The sequence below is a fragment of the Erythrolamprus reginae genome, chromosome 1 (genome assembly GCF_031021105.1).
Source record: "Erythrolamprus reginae isolate rEryReg1 chromosome 1, rEryReg1.hap1, whole genome shotgun sequence".
NCBI classification, from domain to species: domain Eukaryota; kingdom Metazoa; phylum Chordata; class Lepidosauria; order Squamata; family Dipsadidae; genus Erythrolamprus; species Erythrolamprus reginae.
Genome location: NC_091950.1, coordinates 103,690,455 through 103,710,597, shown reverse-complemented (window position 1 = coordinate 103,710,597; position 20,143 = coordinate 103,690,455). Strand labels below are relative to the sequence as shown.

The 20,143-nt window shown below is 40.0% G+C and overlaps 1 protein-coding gene across 2 annotated transcripts in view; it reads left to right on the top strand.

The window, feature by feature from the left end:
- The window catches only part of LDLRAD3 (low density lipoprotein receptor class A domain containing 3), a 183,851-nt gene extending 164,837 nt beyond the window's left edge, over positions 1 to 19,014 (top strand). For both annotated transcript variants that reach the window (XM_070734996.1, XM_070735003.1), the window contains exons 5-6: positions 12,431 to 12,776; positions 16,123 to 19,014. In XM_070734996.1, the coding sequence (XP_070591097.1) occupies positions 12,431 to 12,776; positions 16,123 to 16,375 (599 nt within the window). In that variant the 3' untranslated portion in view covers positions 16,376 to 19,014. The remainder of the gene's footprint in view (positions 1 to 12,430; positions 12,777 to 16,122) is intronic.
- Positions 19,015 to 20,143: the final 1,129 nt, after the last annotated feature.

The window sequence follows — 20,143 nt, the reverse complement described above, 5'->3', positions numbered from 1 at the left end:
TTATCACTGATTACACAAACTCATTATCACTCTTTCAGTTCTCCTATGATTTTTTTCTCCACAGGATATGATTCTCCACAATATCTTTGCAACATCAAACCTCTGTGTTTTCTGTTGCTTCAGCAGCTAGATAGTTTGGCTTTGATCTGTCCAGATCAGAAGCATCAGGGCTATTCATAGTTAGCCTCTACCTTTTTCCAGTATTTTATTGGATATTGTTTGTCTTTAGGGACTCATTTACTGGTATCGTGGATATCAGCCTGGTTGTAAATGTCATTTTTTGCCTTATATTTCATTCTTCAGTATAATTTATCTAGACTAGATCCCTTTCTTTAATCTGCCCATTATGGATAACACTTTTGGGAGTGTCCACAACCAATAGTGTAGCTAATAGTATTATTGAGATGCTCAGACTGCTGAATCACAATGAGGGGACACTCCATGAAAGGTTGTTGTTTTTTAATAGTACATCTTATCTTGATTGTATTGCATAATATTGTACTATGGTGAGTCCTAAAATGCCTCCAGATATACTTTTTGATTTTGCAAATTTTTTGGCATACTACAGCAGAAGAAAAGGTACACCATAAACTGCATGGTATGACACTTTTGTTCAAACTTCTACATGATTTCTTCCGGTGATTCTGCCCGTGGGGGTGGTGTGTGTTTTTCCGTTCATTTTTATTATTTTATTATTCTTATTTTGTTTTGCTTCCTAGTCTGAGTTTTTAATCTTAGTCACAGAAACCTATAATATTTCAGACCCTATCTTTTAAGAGCAGAAAACTGTATCAGGAAAAGAAAAGGCATATTTCCCTTTTCCGAGGAAAAGATGGTATCTTTTCCTTTTCCGAGGAAAAGATGGTATCTTTTCCTTTTGAGCATTTTTTTACAAGAATGATCATCATTAAAGCAATATATATGAGATGGTAGATGTTGTACTAGTATGTTTTGTTGTATCTGCTCAGTTACAGCCGCAGATTAGAGCCGGGCGATAGGCGTCTCTATCCAGGGTGCTGATTGGCCGCCAGCCCCAGTTACAATGTAAGCGGGAAGTTTCTCTCTGCGGGATTGGGTGCTGCCTCAGGCAGCTTGTTATATATAAACCTGTGTGTGTATTATTTGCTTAAGTCTGTACCTGCCAGGCCTGGCATGAGTTCTGTAATAAACTTCTGAGTTAACTGTGGCCTCTATTACATTGGCGACGAGGTAGCGAGCCTATGCTGAGGATTGACAGTGGAGACAGTAAGTCAGGATGTCTGTGCATTTAACATTCCCCCCCTTTGATCCTCAAGGGGAGACGTGGGACTCCTATGTCGCCCGTTTTGATTGTTTCCTGATCTCAAATGGATACCAGGACATTTCTGGGGATAGAAAGAGGTCCTATTTTTTGGGGTTTTGTGGACCCGATATGTTTGAAACAGCTCGTGCCCTGTTTGCCCCAGTTTCCATCCATGATGTGGCTTGGGATGATTTCTTGAAAACGTTACAAGATCATTATGCCCCTGCCCCTTCGAGGTGTGCTCGTCGCTACACTTTTTATCAGCGAAATCAAGCCGAAGGGGAGTCTATTAATGACTTTCTGGCTGCTCTCCGTAGAGCGGCGTTATATTGTGAGTTTGGGGACCTTAATGACTACCTTTTGGATAGACTAGTTTTCGGAGTCAGAGACGGTCGCCTCAAGCGGCGTCTCCTGGCGATCCGGGATTTAACCTTCCAAGCTGCAGTGGCGGAGGCTCGTGCTTTCGAGTTATCTACACAATCTTTGGCTTCTATGGACAGCTCAGTTAATGCCACGCAAAAGACAACCCCTGTCCCGGATAAACCCAAGCTGGCCCCGGAGGAGGTGGGCGATTTAGGGGGCGAAGAAGATGAAGAGGTCTGCAGATTGGCTACTAATCGGGCTAGGGAAGCACCGACGGGACGTCCTCGTCCTCCTTTGTCGCCGTGCCGTGGCTGTGGGGGGGGTCATTATCGTTCAAATTGCCCGTCCCGAGATGTGGCATGTTGGCGGTGTGGTGCCAAAGGTCACATTGCCAGAGTTTGCCGGTCTCGTAGATCCCCTGCTGCCCCGTTCCGAGAGCAGCGTGAGTCTTCTGGCTTCAGTTCTCGGGGGAGAGGCGAGTCTGGAGACCGGGGAGGAACAAGTAATAGAGCCACGGAGATCGGGACGTCTTTGTAAGAGGCCGGAATATTTGAAAGATTATGTATGTGCTAACGAAAGGGATAGGAGTGTTGTATCTGCTCAGTTACAGCCGCAGATTAGAGCCGGGCGATAGGCGTCCCTATCCAGGGTGCTGATTGGCCGCCAGCCCCAGTTACAATGTAAGCGGGAAGTTTCTCTCTGCGGGATTGGGTGCTGCCTCAGGCAGCTTGTTATATATAAACCTGTGTGTGTATTATTTGCTTAAGTCTGTACCTGCCAGGCCTGGCATGAGTTCTGTAATAAACTTCTGAGTTAACTGTGGCCTCTATTACATGTTTTTTTCAAACTACCGTAGCTGTTGGGACGATGCCAGAATGCTTGGAGGTTTTGGCCTGCCACATTATGCTATGTTCTTTTGGGGTGTTTCTTGCTATGGGAACTTGGGAGGGCATTGGCTGCATGCAATAACACATTTCTTTTAGGTTCTCAAGGTCAGCATCTGGCCGGAAGCTGCTGAGAGTTGCAGGATACACTGGCAGAAGATGTATGTTTCATGTGATGGACTTGTAAGGGGAGATGCAAGGAAATGAACTTTAACCCAGGTGGAGATACCCTCGTAACTTTAGATTCGGGTTTCTCCAATTGTGCTAACATGTCCCTGTTAATAAATTGGAACTCTGATTTATTTCTCGGATGCTATTTGGAACTCTGACACTGGTGCTTAAAAGATAGGCAATTTTCTGTGATTATGCTACATTTTAGAGTGGATTAAAATGTACTTTACACTGTATATTTAATTTGCACTTAAACTAGCATATTTTTCTCAAGTGCATCTTGACTCACACATATATTAAACTGGTGGACGGTAACTGAATCTTAGTAGTCTTCTTTTCCCTCCACTCTAAGCCAGCGGTGCCTATACTAATATAGTATTTTTATATTGTTTAAACTGCTTTTTCTGCATATTTCTAGCACTCAAAATCTCCATGGGACATGAATGTTATTCTTTCAGGAGAGAAGATTTTTAGGGCAGGCATAGACCTATTACCATTTTGGCAAATACATATCTACAGGCTGCATTTGCTAAAGGGATACGGGTTGGGGAATGGGGACATATTCAGTAGACAGAAAATAATAAAATCTTCTGGTGCCTGCTGATTTTTCCAGTTTTCTCATGATCTCTGCCAGACTTCCTTGCTGTAGGACATATGGATTAAATAATTGAAGGAGTAAATATTTACTGGTGAAGGCTAGTAAATGGGCAAGATTAACTGTTCCCCTCTCTCTACCTATTTGATTTCTTGCACAGAAATTGTTTCACTCTTGTTATTTGTTGCACAGCATTAGTTTTGCATGTTAAACAAATGTTGCTGGTCCCCATGTACATTTTTAAAGCCTACCTCTTTCCAGAGTGACAGCAAGAAAGCCCTTGCACACTGATGCATTTGCATATTGGTATTCTCCAGATAATAACTATGTCATTTATAAAGCTATTACAGCCATCTGTGCATCTCAGTAGAGTAATATGGACCCCAGAAAAGTAATTATAATTTCTCAATTAATCATGGCATTTTCTGGATTAATCTATACTAAAGAAATATTCTTGCAGGTTGTAGTCATGCAGCAAATGATAAGCGTGTCATTATGTTATTGCCCAAATAGATGGCTTACATGCTTGTGTCTGCCATTACAATGCAATTAGATAATTGTGCCATTTGCATGATAACCTCATGATTCTATGTTGTCAGTTTGATCATGACCCGCTATGGATGCTGCAGCATAAAAGGCAAGATAGTGAAGTGCAACTTTGGAGAGTTAAGATGACTGCATCCCGTATGCTGCTGCAGCCTGGACTTCAGCTGTCACACAATATATTTTTGTATTGATCGATCAGTTAAGTCAGGAGCCAGCAAGATGCAATCTTTGAAACACAAGAGAATCTCGACCTAATTTTGAAGATCTTCTATGACTGACCATGTCAGACCTCTGATCCAATTTTTCCATCGATTTCTTGGCATCTCTTGCTTGGAAAATAGGGAGCAGTTTATTTGTATGCCGCCCCGAGTCTGCGGAGAGGGGCGGCATACAAATCTAATAAATAATAATACTAATGAAAGAAAGAAAGAAAAGGAGTTTCAGACATTTTTGGCCTCTGAGTCTACTCTCTGCAGATAGTCCTCAACTTATAACCATTTGCTTAGTAAATTTTCAAAGTTACAGAGGCACTAGGTTAAAAATGAGTTATTACTGTTTTTCACGCTTACAACCATTTCAGCTTCCCTCATGGTCATGTGGTCAAAATTTGAACTTTTGACAACCGACTCATATTTATAACAGTTACAGTGTCCCTGGGTCATGTAATCGATAAACAAAGTCAATGGCCTTTGACTTTGCCAGATTCACTTTACAACCATATTAGTAACTTAACAATTGAAGTGATTCAATTAACAACTGTGACAAGAGAGTTATAAAATGGGACAAAGCTCACTTAATAATTTAACACTTGACCCATAACACTTAGGAACAGAAATTGTGGATTCAGTTGAGGTCATAAGTCATAAGAACTATTTTTAAATTTACTTTATCACAATCCTTTATTGGTATATAGTCCTCAATGATTGTCCTGAAGGGCATGCAGTTATTACAAGAAACAAAAAGTTATCGGATTATTGAATCTGTCATCTGCACCTCTATAACTGTCTGGTTTAGTTCTGCAACCCAACAAGACAGAGAAAAATTTCAGAGGATAATTAGAACTATATTAAAAAAAATTGCTACCAACCTGCCTTCCATTGAGGACCTGTATATTGCACATGTCAAAAAGAGGACTGTGAATGTATTTATAGACACCTCACATCCTGGACACAACTCGTACCCTCAAAATGACGCTATAGAGCACTGCACACCAGAACAACTAGGCACAAGAACAGTTTTTTCCCAAATGCCATCACTCTGCTAAACAAATAATTCCCTCAACACCAATTATTTACTTAGTCAGCACTACTATTAATCTTTTCATCGTTCCCATCACCCATCTCCTCCCACTATTGCAGTGCTTCTCAATTATTTTCTGTTATGCTCCCCCCTAGGAAGAAGTAAATGTTTCTTGCACCCCACAACTCTCCGCCAGGACAATTGTTTGCAATATTCGGCACGTTTTCATTTAAAAAATTCAAGCGGTTTATCAGCATGATTGGGGTGTAAGTGACATCTTAATTTATTTGGCGTCATGCTATCCACTGCCAATGCATGGAACTCATTACCGGACTCCGTACTGTCATCCCCAAACCCCCAACACTTTACCCTTACCACAGTTGACTTCTCCAGATTCCTAAGAGGTCAGTAAGGGGCGAGTACAAGTGCACTAGAGTGCCTTCCGTCCCCTGCCCTATTGTTCTCCTATATCTCCTATACCTTTCTTCTATTCCTGTATCTCTTCTTCTATTCTTTCATATCTTATTCCTATATCTTCTATTCTATTCTTTTTTAGATATATTTTACTATGAGTATATCCTCTATAACCTTCATTATGTATTTTACTATGAGTATATCCACTATAACCTTCATTGTGTAATGGACAAAATCTATCAATCAATAAATAATTTTTTAGTAGTAAACGTACCAGTCTTTCCTTGTCTCCCACCATAGTCACAGTGAAGCCAAGTGCTACATACACTTCATCATATTTCCTCATCTTAGTTTTCAAGAGACTTACCTTGTCTCATTATGTCTTTCTCTCTCCTCCTTTATTTTCATCCATGTTAAATATTTTTCATGGTGTCTCTTAAAGGTTTGTTATCTGTACTTTGTTATCTGTGCTGTGTGCTATTGTTCGGTGCAAAAAAACCCTACTCCCTGTGGCAAAAAAAGTACGTTCCCTGGGGCCATGTGCCCCTCCCCCAGGCATCGCTCTGTGCCTCCCCAGGGGGCCTGCCCCACTATTTGATAAGCACTGCACTAATGATTGTATGACTGTAACTTTGTTGCTTGTATCCTTAAAATGTGTTCTGTCTGGGTCACTCCAGAAGCCAATACCAACCCAAAAAGAGAAGCCAGACACACTGGTAAAAGGCAAAGGCAGTTTTATGAAATTCAAGAAAAACACAGGTAACAGAAAATGTCCTTACAAATAGGAAAATGCTGTATCTTCAGATATATTCACGAAGGCCAAAAGTCCATGCAGCAATACAGAATTCTTGCTGCCAAGCCAAGGCTGTAGATAGCAGACCTATACCTCCCACGGATCTTCCAAAGCTGCTGGGCCACAAGCCAGGAACAGAGATGCCGAGAAACAAGACAGAATAACGTCACGCCAAGCTGATAACACTCCACATGGCTTAAAGGGCTTGCCTGCCTTTTAAACCCTGCTGATGAGTACCACACCCAAACCCAGCTGTTTCTACTTCAATGGTGAAAATATCTCTTTAACTGCTCCTTTCGTTGCTCTGAACGTCGCTGTCTCATGTCAATGACAGCTTGTGCGTCATCACCTAATGACTCCAAGCTACTGGCTGGGGAGAGCACCCCCCCCCCCGGGGCTCTCATGCTCTTCGCCTTCATCCCATTCCTGATTTTCCTCTCCCCCGTCCGACTGTTCAGCCCCCTCCTCTGCGCTGTCATCCTCCTCTGGGCATGGAGCCAGCAGAGACACAGCTGGTCCCTGAGCAGCCTCAGGCTGAATCACAACAAAATGTATATTGATGGGTTCCTAATATGAATTGATTGCTTATTGTACCTTATGATTCTTGATGAATGTATCTTTTATTTTATGCACACTGAGAGCATATGCACCAAGATAAATTTCTTGTGTATCCAAACACACTTGACCAATAAAAAATTCTATTCTATTCTATTCTATCAGAATAGAAACTTGTATAGGTCATTTAATTAATTTTAAAACAGCAGCTTAATGTTAATGTGATCTTGGCTTACTATCTCAAGTTGCTAATTCTCTTCTTCTACCCACCATCTTTTTTTTTGGAAACTGGGACAGAAGAAGCGCTGGAGATAATTATACAGTGTTGTGAGAAATGCTAAGGTGAGAGGTGAAGTTATGGGCCTTTATTTGATGAGTTAGTGTGCAATCATCCTGCAGTGTTAAGCAATTGCCAAAATGAGCTCTACAACAATTCACTTCGCTCTTGTGAATTAGAGTCTGTAACTAGGAAACATTGTACATGTTAAGAAGTAAGGCTGCTTCTAAACATTTTAATTGTGTAATATTCTGCCTCAAATATAAAACAAAGTCCCAGATGATGTCTTCAATGTGTAAACCCTTGGTTGCTTTTCCACATTTTTTTTTCATCAACGGCCACTAATAATTGAGAAGAACTCATGTTAAGATTCTTATATTGACTGACAATGATATTCATCCTACTACACCAGTAAGCATAAAGCTGTGGATTGTTGGTTTATTTCTCTGGATATTGCTGGCTTCTGGAATGTGCTGTCTCATGAAACAACAAAGGGGGAATTTGGACTTTACAGGTATTGGATCATATTTTAATCAGCAATCTTAGCTATTTTTAATTTTCATTATTTTCTGCAATTATCTAAAGATCATTATATCGTATACCCTATTAGAAATACTGTATGTAAATATGATAGTAAAGTGCTTCTCTTCTTCGTCATTAGTTACTTCTCTTCATTAAAACAGTACATGCCTATACTAATGATGTGTTTTTAGCCCTGATAGCCCTGATGAAGTATGCAACAACAGGACTGCTGCACAAGATTGAGAGTTATGAAATAATGGTCTTTGCAGTTTCAGAATCTAAGTTTAATATAGTTGGTCCTAAACCACTACATTAATTCTACTATAATGTTCATGGTTAATAAACATTAGGTATCACTCTCTCAAGTTTCCCATTGCCAACCTTCTGTTCAGATTTAATTATCTGCAGGCTATTTTTCCATTTTTATATTATTTGGTTTATATACTCAGGTTAGGGTTTGATTTACCGTATTTTTCGGAGTATAAGACACACCTTAGTTTTTGGGGAGGAATATAGAGAAAGGAATCTGCTTATCAGATATTCATCTGGCTAGCATCCTTAGTCTGGTCAGTTTCAGCACATTATTTTATCCTCTGGTTAGGGCTTTAAAAAAATCTTATTTGGAGAGAGTAACAGTGAAAGAGCTTGCAAGCCAGTAAGAGCTGGGAACATTGTTAGAACCTGGTCAGCGCTGGAAAGAAAAATTCTGAGCAAGTAGAGCAATGAAAATAAACTGCTTGGAAAACGTTTTTAAAAGAGAATAACAATGAAAGACCTTGCAAGCCAGTAGGAGCTGGGAACATCATTAGCACATGGTTAAGGCTGGAAAGAAACTTACTTGGAGCAAGTTAAAGTACTTACTTGGAGAAAGTTAGATCTCCTCATGTCATAATTCACAGAGATTTGCTTCACTTATATTACAAGGAAACCTGATTTTGTGACCTATGGTTTCTGAATCAAAATCAGCAGCCATAGGAGCTGGCCTGAAGCCAACCACAACAGTTTCAAAGCAAAATAGTGTAAGCCCTTAAATGAAAGCTACCTAAAGTGCAAAAATCTATATGACAATTAAATGGGGGGGGGTGTATCTTGATTTTTGTAGTCCATATATAATAGCTGTACTTTAAATCCATCTGGGTTATAACTGCCACTATCCCTTACAAGCAACTAGTAATGAATAACTCACAGGGGGCTCTTCTCTTTCTCTTCTTGAAAAGGGTTATGCCAAAAAAAGAAAGTTGCATTTATTTTCTATGTGGACAATTTATTCCTAGGAAAGGAAACATAATTTGCTAATAATACAGAGTGGATTTCTTTGGCTTTCTAGCTTGTAAGCAATAGCACTTAGACTTATATACCGCTTCACAGTGCTTTACAGCCCTCTCTAAGCAGGTTAAAGAGTCAGATTATTGCGTCCAACAATCTGGGCACTCATTTTACCAACCATGGAAGGCTGAGTCAACTTTGAGCTGATGAGAGTTGAACTGCTGGCAGTTGGTAGAATTAGCTGCAATTCCAATTAGCTACATTCTAACCACTGTACCACCATGTCTCTAATTTTGTTTGCAAGAATCTAATTTTGTATTGATTGGGGGTATTTGCAAGTATATATATTTTTGCAACTCTGATGTTCATAATTACTTTGATTATGTCAATTTAAGAAAGAAAAGCTACCCCATGCTTTAAGGTTTAAACAGCATTTATAACTCCTTCCCTTCCCCATTACACCAACACACCCTTTATTTTCTGAATGATCCAGTGTGGCAGTCAGGACTGTCTCAGGGTCATCCATTGTTCTTTCATGGCCAAGCAAGAATTTGAATATAGGCCTTAGTATATATAATTACTGCATTCAACTTATGATTAAACTTGGCTTACACTTGTCTATCGTGTATATTGTTTATCAAATCAAATCTTCACATGACATTCTTGGTCATGATTTGAGCCTCCAAGAAAAATTAATTTTGTCAATAGTATTGGTGATAGTCTAAGTAATTATAGACTCAATTGCTAGTCATATGCATTCAGTCATTGTAAATACTGTTCCTATTTGTTAATTAAACTTTGTTCATTAAGCTGATTCTTATTGTAAACATCATTGCAAGTCTCCTGTCCTGTCCTGATTTTCAGATGTAATGTGCTACTGAGATTACAGGCAGTAAACCCAATGGAGTTGCTGAGATGAATTGCATACAAAAGTGTTTTTTACTTTAAATCATTTCATAACAAAGGAGAATATTGAGATCAAGAGATGTTGGTTTCCTGTAGTGGCGTCAACCTGGTCTGTAGAAGGAAGTATATTTTTCAAGAATAATTATTTTAGAGCTATGGTTTAGCACAGGACTGTCAAACTGGCGACTCGTGGACAAGATACATCACATGTAGGCAATGAAGGGCTACCAAAATTTTTACTACCACACTGTGGGCGTGGCTTATGCATGACGTCTTGCATTTTCTTTCAACATCTTTCAGTGCAAATTGGGTGCTCTGGGGTAGAGCTCCATTTTTGCTACCCCAATGCGCTCCACCCCCAGTCCAGGCAGTAGCCCACCTCTGCATACAAACCATGCTCATCCGCAAAGATAAAAAATGATGTCCTACATTACAATCTGACCTGTGATTGACACAATCTAATTTGACACCAGTGGTTTAGCATGTCCTCAAGTACGGTAGAGGAATCTCTGACTATAATTGTGTTCTTTCTCCATTCTTTCTTAGCTGGCAAGCTAAATATTATCAAAACAGAAGTCTTTGGGTATAATTAACATAGAGATAGAAATATTAAGTATAAATTAATTAATTATCTAAAATATATCATCTTCTCTGACTTGGATCTCTTTTATAAGTATCATAGAATGGGCAGCTTGCATTTTAATATGTAAGGCATTGTAGCACTGTAATGTCCCAACTGAGAAAGAAGATAGATTTTGATTTTAGCATACAGTGATCCCTCGATTTTCGCGGCTTCAAACTTCGTGAAACGCTATACCACGGTTTTTCAAAAAATATTAATTAAAAAATACTCCACGGTTTTTTTTCTATACCACGGTTTTTCCCACCCGATGACATCATACGTCATCACCAAGAATCACTTCTCTGTCTCTTTCTCTTTCTTTCCTGTCATTCTCTGCTTCAATCATTTTCTCATTTCTCTTTTTTTCTCCCCTTTTTTCTATCATTTCTCTCTCTCTTCCTTCCACTCTTCTCTCTCTCTCTTTCTTCCTCTCTCTCACTCTCTTCCTTCCTTTCTCATCTTTCTTTCTTTCTCTCTCTCTTTCTCTATCTTGCTTTCTTCCTCTCTCACACTCTCTTCCTCCCTCTCTCATCTCTTTCTTTCTTTCCTTCTCTCTCTTTCTCTATCTCTCCCCCTCTTGCTCTCTCTCTTTTTCTCACTTTCCCTCTCTTGTTTTCTTTCTCTCTCTCTCTCTCTTGCTATCTCTTGCTCTCCCCCCTCTTTCTCTCTCACTCTCTTTCTCACTTTCTCTGCCAGGGCGAGCAGCGAGCGAGCGGCCGGGCGAACGGCGGGTGGCCGGGAGAACGGCGGGCGGGTGGGCGAACGGCGGGCAGGCGGGTGCCTATGGGGAACGGTGGCCGCCAGCGCTGCTGCAGGAGGACCCGTGTCCGAAGAAAGCCGGTGAGAGGGGTAGTTTTTGGCTGTCCATAGCCAAAAATGGTGTTTTTACTTCCGCACCGCTACTTCGCGGAAAATCGATTTTGGAACGTAACCCCCGCGAAAATCGAGGGAATACTGTATATGTTTGCTGAATCTTAGAATACTACTTTCAATTGTTACGTTATCATGGGTGTCTAGATTTCTCAATATTGTGTGTTATCAACATCCAAGATCTATACTATTATAAACTGTTGCTTATTAAGAGGGGTTTAATAAAAGAAATTTGTAGCTTGCTTCAATATGCTACAGTGGGAAAAAGTGTAAATTTAATTTTTCATAATTATTTTATTCTACAGGCTCTTGGTTTTGCTAAAAATAGCAACCTGCCAATTTTTTTAATAACTTGATGCAGTTTTCAGATCTTGTTTTGTTTTTATGGTGCAGCATATCATTTCTTTTGGGGAAAGTAATAACAGCTTGGTACTGCATAATCAGAATGAATATATAATGCTGAAATATGAAAAGTTGTGCATTTGATTGCCCATACTTCATTGTGAAGATTCATTTCCAGGAAACTGGATACAGAAATTATACAATAGGCAGGTCAGCAATGGGTTGCTCTCGGTTTGGCCCAGTTCTAAGAACCGGTAGCGCTGGCGGCAGGAGGCTCCACCCACCCAGAATGCTTATGCACAGAAGCATCGCACACACATGCAAACGAGCATAAACTGGTAGCAGAGGGTTTTAGAAACCACGACTGAGACAGGTAATGGGTAAATGGGCTTGAGATTTCTCTAAATCCACATTGGAATGAGATGCCTGAGAATTGAATTTGTGCCTAAATTTTAGGCCATGGAAACAGATATGACTCTCTAAATTCAACTATTTACTAAAAGCTAAATCACAAAGGTTCATAAAGGAAAGAGAGCTTGTCTTTGTCTTGAGCTTTCTTTTCCTCCATAGTCAGTTCCAAAGAGAAACTTTGAAAGCAAATGGGAGGAAATATGCAATTGAAGTTAGTCGATGCTTATTTTGTTTTTGCCAATATTCCAAGCCAAACCTTGATGAAAAAACTAGCAAGTGGTGTTAAATTAACACAGAAGATATATATTGAAAAGAGCAGCATCTCATTCACAGAAATTAATTGTATTATTGTCTTGTTCTTCTTACTTGCAGAGGCTGACAGCAGTCAGAATTACGTGACAACAGAGCCTCAGATGATCTTCTATCCCAGCGTTACCTATGCAATCATTGGCAGCTCTGCTATTTTTGTGTTGGTGGTGGCCCTCCTGGCCTTAATTTTGCACCATCAGCGAAAACGCAACAACCTCATGACACTTCCCGTACATCGACTGCAGCATCCTGTCCTCCTGTCTCGTCTCGTCGTCCTTGATCATCCACATCAGTGCAATGTCACCTATAACGTTAACAATGGGGTCCAGTATATGTCTACCCAGGGCTATCATAGACCTCCAGATTTAGATTCACCACCATCTTATTCAGAAGCTGTGCTAGATCAAAGGTACATTGCAGTAGTGTAACCAGTGGAGTTTCTCCTGTGCTTTAAACCCTTTGTTCTGGGTTTTTGTTTGTTTGGTTTTTTGTATATCCAATGCTTCTCTTTCATTATAACTTCCTATAACAACTGCACCACCCTTGCTTCAGTAGCATTGATTTTACTGGGTTGATGCCTCATAAACTGCTTCAATATTTATACCCAAATTTCCTGCCTGATTATTTACTGCCATTAAGGCAAGTCACAATTGCTGCAGTTTGAATTTCGCCACTGACCATAATGTCCTCCTCCAGTATAACACATACACACACACACAAATCTGTTTCCAAAATTTACCTTCCAATGTGACATATAGTGGGAATTTCTGCATTTCATTGGTATTGCCTAGGGCAGCGTTTCCCAACCGGTGTGCCGCGGCACAGGAGTGCCACGAGACATGGCCAGGTGTGCCGCGAGAAGCTCCAGCTGGGCGGGGCGCTGCCGGCGCCCCTGCCTGAGTGTCCTATAGATGGTCTTGGGCTTCACAGTCGCTTTCTGGTTCCCTCTCCTCCCACCGCCTGTGTCTCCCGCCGTCGCCTCCCACCAAGCCGTCGCCCGTTGCCGTGGGTTCCTCGAGTGGGAGCTGCCGCTTCCCTCCGTCCGGCTCAGCCACGCTGCCGTAGAAAGCACAGAGGTTATTGCCACTGCTTCTGCCTCCACTCAGGGAGCCACCGTGGTCACCGCGCCTTTTCCTCTCGCTCAGCTCAACCACGATGGCTCCCTGAGTGGAGGCAGAGGCGGCGGCAATAACCTCTTGGCGGAGGGGAAGCGCTGACGGGCTCTCCTCCTTCCCCACCCCCACGCTTCTCTCCCGCCCTGGCTTTTGCTTCGCCCCATGATTTCCCCGCAATTTCATCCAGGCCACCTCTTGCCTCCTTTTGAACTGCGGGGAAATCTGCGGGCGAAGCAAAAGCCAGGGCGGGAGAGAAGCGCGGGGGTGGGGAAGGAGGAGAGCCCGTCAGCGCTTCCCCTCCGCCAAGCTGCCTGCTTGTCCTCGCGCCTCGTTGCTACCTCCTGCCTTTTTCCAGGGGCCTTTGGAAGGTACCCAGGGAAGGGGGGGGGATTGGGGGTGGCTGCAGCGGCTTCTTGTCCTCCTCATCGGGCTGCTAACGCCCGCCCGGCCCCTCTTGCATGCAGTCCCTTCACCGAGCGCTTTTTTCTTCTCACAGCTGAGGCAGGATTTGGAATGTCGGGGGTGTGTGCGTGCGGGCTCCGCATCCCCCTGCCACCCGGAACATTTAAAATAAGAAAAACCTTCGCCGGCCTCCCCAGAGAAGAAAGGAAGAGAGAGAAAGAGAGAGAGAGCAAGAGAGACATAGCAAGAGAGGCAGAGAGAGAGAGAGAGAGAAAGAGAAAGAGAGAGAAAGAAAGAGAGCTAGCAAGAGAGAGAGAAAGAGAGACAGAGAAAGAGATAGCAAGAAAGAGAGAGAAAAAGAGAGAATGAAAGAGAGATAGCAAGAGAGGCAGAGAGAGCAAGGGAGAGAGAAAGACATATAGGGAGGGAAGGAGGGAGAGAGAAAGAGAGCAAAAGAGAGAGGAAGAAAGAAAGAGTGATGGGGAAAGAGAAAGAAGGGAAGGAAGGAAGAGAGAGAAAGAGTGAGGGAGAAATAGAGCGAAATGGAGGAAGATTTTTTTTTGTCAAAACTTTTCTTTAGCCACCCCCCCACCCACCCCCGTTCAGTGTTCCCCAGGATTTTGAAAATGTGAATAATGTGCCGCGGCTCAAAAAAGGTTGGGAAACACTGGCCTAGGGGATGCTTAATCACTATAAATAATTTAAAGCAAATATAATTTTTAAAAGCTTGTCTTTGAATAAATGGACAAAATGCATTTCAAGTATTAATAGCATAACTTGATGTGTACAACATTCTTACAAACTGATCACAGTTTCCACTAAATAGACAATCAGTTGTAATTCTTAGCAACAATATATTGGGGATAATATATTGAGAAGAAGATCTGGATCCATTGAGGAAAATTAAAAATCCATTTATAGTGTCTTCCCCCCTCCCCTGAAAGAAGGCAGTTAATGTGAAACCATGGCAACTAATAATTTATCACTAAGTGATGCATATATGCATTATACAGAATTTAACTTAACTCCCCAAGCTTTTAAGATGTAGCACTTGAAAATCAATGAGAAGTCCCTTTCAACAACAGATACCAATTCAATATATTTATCTGCAGTCACTTATGGGAACTAAATTTATTTATTTATTAGATTTGTAAGCCGCCCCTCTCCACAGACTCGGATTAAATTGTATGTGGGGTTGTTTCTAACTTATGAAGCCAGTCCATAATTTCTTGGTTTTGCTGCTAAGATTCTTATTGATTTCAGTAGTGATGATGCAAATGGATGTCTGTGACTTGTGCAATGCTGATCCGTTTCTAATATGTCTTCAATTTGATCCCACCATCTATTGCAAAAAACACGTATCATTTTATGTTTTCGTGTGGGGAGAAACTTTTCTAAGTATATTTTGTGAGACGTAAGACTTTTAAGCAGAATTGCTCCACCCCTCTTTATTGTTTCCAATGCAAAGTAAGGTCAACTTACCCTACAATAACACATACCGGTAGTTATAAACAATAGTAGTATGTTTGTGAGATGGCAGAATATATATTTAGAAGCCTGGGTCTTGATGACTCCTGAGATTTAGCTTTGGCCACCATCACCTATGTGCAATTCCCTGAGCTGACAGCTGTAATTGGCCTTAGAGTAGTATACCATGGACGGCACATCATAAAGTAAAATTCCTAAAATTTAACCAACTCATTATTTTGCTCTTCCAGTAACATCAAAAATTGCAGTCTGATAATACTGGGGCCAAGCAATACTGAATACAGGCAGAATAGATGTTTCTGGCTTCTGAACAAAAGTTACTTGTCAAAAGTCAACCCATCAAGTCAGTTCTATTGTGACTTGGCCATGCAAGTAGTGAACATTTGGTGTGCATCTGTATTATAATATAGTAACTTGAACTGTGACATTTTCCCAGGATCAAGGAATAGAAAGCTCTCCCCTGATCAGTTGGAAGCTACAAGTAATGTCACTGGAAGACATTGGTATTACAGGATAAACTGAGAGTTTGTCCCCTGGGTTTCTAAATGTTTGAAACATCTAAGGGGTAAATTAATCCCATTTTCATTCTTAAATTAGTCCAGAATGGCCTTCTGGATATCACAAATAGGACAGTGGGGAATATTAGTGGATTGAGTGGTCCATTTGTGTCTTTATAACTTGTTAAAGCAAAAATCAGATGGCCTTTATTTCATACATCTGGTAACTTGATATCTAATTTATACTTTGCAGCAGACCCCCGTGGTTTGATCTTCCTCCGCCTCCATATTCCTCAGAAACAGGATCCTGGAATCACTTAGATCTTCCTCCATATAGTTCTCGAACTGGAAATGTGGAAAGCACAGATGCTTCAGAGGCAAGAGCTCCAGAGACTTTGGGCAGCAGTCCGCCAAGAAACCTTTTTACTAGTGTGGAGCGCCAGACTACACTGCATGAAATTGCAGCCGCGCCAAGTGACTCTCTGCTCAATTCAGTTCCAGTCTGAAAACTGTAAACAATTATTTATGCACATTTTTATGGATGTCTGCTTGAACTTGTGCTGAAATTAAGAAGTCCCAAATCATTTGGCCTTTTTCTACGCGATGGTCACAAGTGTTTCTGTGAAAGGAAGAAGAGCTATGTGCATTGCCATTAAACAACTTCCCTCAATCATTTCAAGGGAGAATGAGCAAAAAAAGGTGCCAGTGGCCTCAGTCGTGCTAGATTTAACTACTGAATTATGAAGGTTGAAACGATTAAGAACAGTTCATTTTCACATCCTCTCTGTTATAACATGCTGTTAAAGCGTATCAGGAATTTACTCAAATTCATGTACTGAAATCAAACCTACATATACATCCACATGCATCTCATGTCATGCCTGTGTTTCAAATGATCTTTATTGCTTTTTTAAAATTTCTTATTTATGATTGTAAGAATGTATATAAAAATAATAGTAAATCAGACTTGCATTAATGCAAGTATTGAACTATATTGCTGATGGCATCTGGAGGTCCACTTCTTTCAATAGAAAAATAAAATTCTGAAGGGTCATCAGAAATATCTGTACGGTTTAAGCTATATTTTTGTTTAAATCACATAATAATCTTATTACATCAGTGAGAAAAATTAATATATATATTTTAATGGATAGGGTAAAAAGGATTCAAAGCCACCTAAACAGTAATAGAATTTGAGCTGAAAGTCATTGACTAGGAGATAGATCTTAGAGTTATGGTAGGTGTTTCAGTGAAGATATCAACTCTTTATGTAGCTGCTGTTACAAAAGAAAATTAATTGAAAAGAAATTCCATTTTTGGAATCATTACAAAGGGAATTGAAATAGAATTACTGATATCCTAACGTCCTTATGTACTGTATATCCATGTCGTGATTACACTTGGAATGTTGTTTGTGGTTCTTCTCACCCAACATCTTAAAATTATACAAAGCTATAAAAGGCACAAAAGGAACAATTGAAATGATTTGGGGACTGGAATTGCTTCTCAGCAAGAAGAAACTATAGCTTGAAATGAAGGAAGGTAAAGGAAACAACATAGAAGTCTACAAAATCACATTCACCATATAGTGATTGGAGATAAGTGTTATCCTTTTCTCCATGTTAGAACTTGAGATCATTCGTTGACCCAAAATGTAGGGCAATTTGGGATCATCGGAATGAATTACTCTCTTATACAGCAGGTATTTGATCTATGGAGTTTACTGCCAGCAGTGAATAACAGCAGCAATTTGAATGGCTTGAAAGAGGACTGGACAGGTTCGTGGAAGATCAAGCCACCAAGGTTTACTCTTATTTATGGCCATTTGCTTTCTCCCTGAATCATAGTCACTGTGCCTTATATACTGGAGGCTATCTCCTTCCAGTCAAGATTTGAGATTCCCAAATCATTCTGTTCTGTGATCCAGAATATGAGACAACATCACCCTGCAGCCTGATTGAACAAGGCTCTTGTAGTCATCTGTCTATCACAATGTGCCTGATTTCAGCTTTCTTCTTCATAGTGAAGAATCAAAAAATCTACCTTGTATTCTTTTGTAATTAGTATGTGTATTTTACGGGTTGTGTGAACCAGATTTTAGCATTCTATCTTGCATAAGTGTAATATAACAGTTTGGTGGCTTATTTGGATACCTATTCTGACATATCTCTCTCTCACACACACACACACACAGAGGGGGGGGAGCTTTAAATGGTTTACGTGTCAAAATGCAGTTTTCTGGTTGTCTGGAAAATATATTTAGTCTGGGTATGCTCAAGTTTCTCATTGTAAAAAGAAGATTACAAATGTTCCATTTCCTCTCTCTGCGTGTATGTACCTTTGAGAGGAATTCTGAGTGCCTTGGAATTCATATATCAGTTTGCAGAGCTTATTAGACTTACTGGGGAATATCTTTCTACTATGAGACTGAAACTTTTTATTAAAAAATACTGTCAGTTCATGGTAGTATTTTGTTGTGGAGGAATCATACGACTGATTCATTCTTTACATAGTATCTTTATTTGCTAAGCTCCATTATTTACATCGTTAAGTATGAGGTGGAGGTCGATTCCACACTTCTTCCTATACATTTGCAAAGATGCACATCTCTTACATACACTATGCTTTATATTTAACATTGGTGCATTTTGGAATGGGGTGAATCAGCTTTTAGAATTATTAGGGTTTGAGCATTATTCGTATAAATCTAAAATAGTGAAATAAGAATCCAATGGTTTTAAAAGCATAACAGAAAGATGGTTTCTGATTCTTTGTTTATTTTCACCCAAACATAAGTGTAGGACTCGTAGTCATTATTGGGAAGATTGAATGGGCATTTTAAATCATCTGATCTAAACTGACATTGAATTAGCAACAAACATTACATATATTTCTTTTCTTTTCTTTTTTTGAAGAGTTTTATTTGAACTGAGGTACATAGTGTTTCAGTAAAAGGCATAGCAGTTACTTATATATTTAAAGTAATGTTTTGTGTGACCCTGGGGTACTGTTTTATTACATTAAGTTTGTGTTCATTCAAATCATTGTTCTTTCTACAATACACTACAATGCCTTTAATATATGTATACAGTATTTCTATTGAAATACTTGGATTTGGACTCTTAAAATAAATCTCTTTTTCTAATTGTATCTTTTTATTTCCTGTTAGAAGTTTGAATTAATCAAGAGACCTTCTTAGAGTATATGATCCTGAACATAAGCAGAGCACTGAAAGAATACCGAGTAATTATAGATCATCGCAGGTGAAAGGAAAATAAATGTTGCTTATAATATAGTTGTCTTGGATGTTTGACCTATTGTCAGTGAATGCTAATAAGCATGTGTTATATGTGAAGTAAAATAGATTAAGAAATACAGAAGCAGACAAAATCCAGAATTAACCAATATATGGGAGCCAGGGAATAGGAGGAAGAGGAAGCAGGCAATACCATGGAGAATGTGATGGGCATAGAAGATAGAATGATAGTGTTGCAAGGGATGTGGGGAGGTCTCCTTGTCCAACTCTCTGCTCGAGCAGAAGACCCTACACCATTTCAGCCAAATGATTGTCCAGCCTCTTTTTGAAAGCCAGGAGATAAGTATGATGGAAGTCAGGGCCAGCTGTACTAGAAGATGACAAGGTAAAGATCCTCAAAAATGATTCTTGGTAAGCATTCCTGGAAGGAGAGTGTGGCAACCCTAGGCTTCAATTGTTGCTTATGCAATCAGTTTGTAATAAATCCATCCTCATTCATGATCTTATTGCAAATGAGAGTAAGGATGTGGCATATATAACTGAAAAGTGGGTAGACTTGTATAGGTTCTCCCTTCATAAATATTATACTCTGTTTTTAGATTTTGTATCAGTTGTAACTCTCAGGGATGGGTGATGGACAACCACTATTCTCTATTAGTCATTGCAACACTCAGAAGGAATGTTCTACAGATAACCAGAAATGAAACACTTCAGTTGAAGTTGAGCCTTAAGAAACAGATGGGATTCTTGCTGCTATAACACCATGTTTTCCCCAAGGTATTATCCATGTTGAATTCCATTCCTGGGATAGTTTAGCAGGTCCCAAACTGTTAGTCTTGGGCACTTCTATTTGCCATTTAGTGTAGAGATTAAGAAAATTAACCTTGATGGAGATATGTAAAGCAACAAAAGGTGAAACATATCTTAAGCCCAGAACAGACAAAATGTGCAGAAGAATAGAATAGAATAGAATAGAATAGAATTTTATTGGCCAAGTGTGATTGGACACACAAGGAAT